This window comes from Gossypium hirsutum, chromosome D11 (genome assembly GCF_007990345.1).
Source record: "Gossypium hirsutum isolate 1008001.06 chromosome D11, Gossypium_hirsutum_v2.1, whole genome shotgun sequence".
NCBI lineage: Eukaryota > Viridiplantae > Streptophyta > Magnoliopsida > Malvales > Malvaceae > Gossypium > Gossypium hirsutum.
Window position 1 is genome coordinate 10317291 of NC_053447.1, and position 2279 is coordinate 10319569.

Here is a 2279-nt window from a genome sequence, read left to right on the forward strand (position 1 = left end):
TTGAAAGATCGTTCCTTTTTCCACAAGGGTTTTTTGCAAGGGATGGGATTTAAATTTGGGTAAATTGTAAAAATAGTCGCTTTTGTTTGCCTTAGATTACATTTCAGTCATTTATGTTTAAAATGTTACGTTTTAGTCACCTTACGTCATCGTTTTGTTACAAAGTGATCGCTCTACTTTTAAGTTCCGTTACCTCCTTAATGGTGGTCTTATGTGACAGTTCAAATTAAATTTATTTAATTAAAAATCTATTTTCATCACAGCAATTAGACATCCAAGTTTGCATTTAAAACTTATTTAGACTTCCATGTAGGACTGCTGTTAGGAGGTAACGGAGTTTAACGGTAGAGTTGTCACTTCGTAACAAAACGATAACGTAAGTGACTAAAATGTAACATTTTAAATATTAAGTGATTAAAATGTAATTTGAGACAAAGTGGTTATTTTTGTAGTTTGCCCTTTAAATTTTAACCTTATTAGTTATATAGGTTAAAAGTTGAGTCCATTACACTACATTTAAGGTGGGCTTAGCATTACCTTTCAAAGATATTTTGGGGGTTAAAAGTGCTTTTGAAGCCATAAGCGATGTGTTTAATATTACTTTTAAGAAGCATTTTAAGATAAAAATATTCATAAACAAACTATTTTTTGAGAGAAAAAATGTTTCTTTCAAGTAAAAAAATTGGCCTAAAAGCACTTTTTTAAGAAGTTGAAAATTTTAACTTCTTCCAAAAATGTTTTCTTTTTCTTTTTCTAAAAACACTTTTGAGAAGCATTCCGAAATTAGACCTTAATACTATTGAAATGAAGGTACGTTTAAAGTTGAATTTTCAAATTTTAATTTATATTTCAAATGAAAAATTCGGTTGAACAGTGGATTCTAAGATCAAATTGGTTTGACCTTCACATTGATTTGTTGTTTATTGATTTATATTTTATGGCAAAAATAGTTATGTTTAAAATTTCAATTTATATCCTTGAAGAACCATTTGCTTTATACCTTTTATTAAACAAAAATACAAAACGTAATTGGAAATTTATGAATACCATTACATTAAAGCACCCACTAGTCGGCTAATATGTTTTATAAAATAAATCACTTGCCGGGCTTCATTGCAAAACGCTGAGCCACAGCCTAAGTTATGACACTTTATAATACAATTTTGAAGTAAATGAAACCAAAGTAAAAACAAAATACATAAATACATGTGAGATGATATGCAGAGTTCTAAATCTGAACATTGGTTTTAAAAGACTGACCAAATTGCCAATTGGAAGGCACCACATTAAGAGCATATCGAATCCTGCCATTACTAGCTTGAATCCTGAAAGATAAGCTCTGACCATTTAGATAGCTTAAGCTCTGCCAATTGGCACCCCAGTTCCTGGACATGCTTTCCCATTTATTGGTTTTGGATCCCTTTATCCATACCCTGGAAATCTCTCCAGAACCTCCAACATTCGATATGAGCACTAGCTCAAAATAATTCCTTCCATTGATGGTGAATCTCATGCCTCCCTTTCTCCTGCATGTAACCCTGGCAAAACACAAAACAAATTACTCGGAGATACTCTTAAGCCATTTTTCACCACCATTGCTTACGCATTCAAGTTTTTTATGGAAGAAACAATGGACATACCTCCTGTAGAGGACTGGTACAATTCCAGCCCTGTATTTAGCTATGGTCTCGAATGCAGGTTGAGACATGTCGAAGTGTGGTCGGGGTGGATTACACCAACCCCCATTATCACTTGGGAGTGCATAGTTGGGAGGGCAGAAGTTGGTGGCAGTGATGGTAATGTATTTACCCTTGAGACACCATTGAGGCACCTGTCTTGCATCACAAGTTATCTGATAGCACCCTCCGCATGCTTTGCCATCATTAAACAAAGCAGTGCTGAGTGCAGCTGTGTTTGTTCCATAACCATCTGTATAGAGATTGCCATAACCACAAGCTCCACCTGCAAAACCAACATGTTTATCTAAGTCATTCAATGAGAAGAACAAAAAATAAGAAAGAGAATTAAAAAGAAAAAAAGAAAGAAAAACTTACCCATAGTTCCAGAAGCATCACTTCCACCATAGAACGTTGCATGTGCCGAAAGCCAAGTATGAGCTGCATCTGCTACATGAAATTTAGGGGAAAAGTATAAGCCCACAATGAGTACGGCAGTAGTGAACAGATAGGCACTGTCCATCGAGTTTCTCTTCCTCCAAAAACAATGGAAATTTTCTTTTCTTTTTATGCTAGAGAATGTGATGAGTTTGATACCGCAGA

General features: G+C 34.5%; 1 protein-coding gene across 1 annotated transcript; it reads right to left on the bottom strand.

The window, feature by feature from the left end:
• Positions 1 to 1070: 1070 nt before the first annotated feature.
• LOC121223736 (putative expansin-A17) lies at positions 1071 to 2279 on the bottom strand. The gene is made up of 3 exons (XM_041105996.1): positions 2055 to 2279; positions 1641 to 1962; positions 1071 to 1538 (listed from the first exon to the last, which is right to left on the bottom strand). The coding sequence occupies exons 1-3, from the start codon at positions 2197 to 2199 to the stop codon at positions 1229 to 1231; spliced, it is 777 nt and encodes a 258-aa protein (XP_040961930.1). The 5' UTR covers positions 2200 to 2279; the 3' UTR covers positions 1071 to 1228.

Excerpts from the sequence above, each read along its gene's own strand:
- LOC121223736 (XM_041105996.1), bottom strand. The coding sequence starts at position 2,199 with ATGGACAGTGCCTATCTGTTCACTACTGCCGTACTCATTGTGGGCTTA. Across the intron at positions 1,963-2,054 it reads TGATGCTTCTGGAACTATGG|GTGGAGCTTGTGGTTATGGC; the intron begins GTAAGTTTTTCT and ends TTGGTTTTGCAG. Across the intron at positions 1,539-1,640 it reads GTACCAGTCCTCTACAGGAG|GGTTACATGCAGGAGAAAGG; the intron begins GTATGTCCATTG and ends GTGTTTTGCCAG.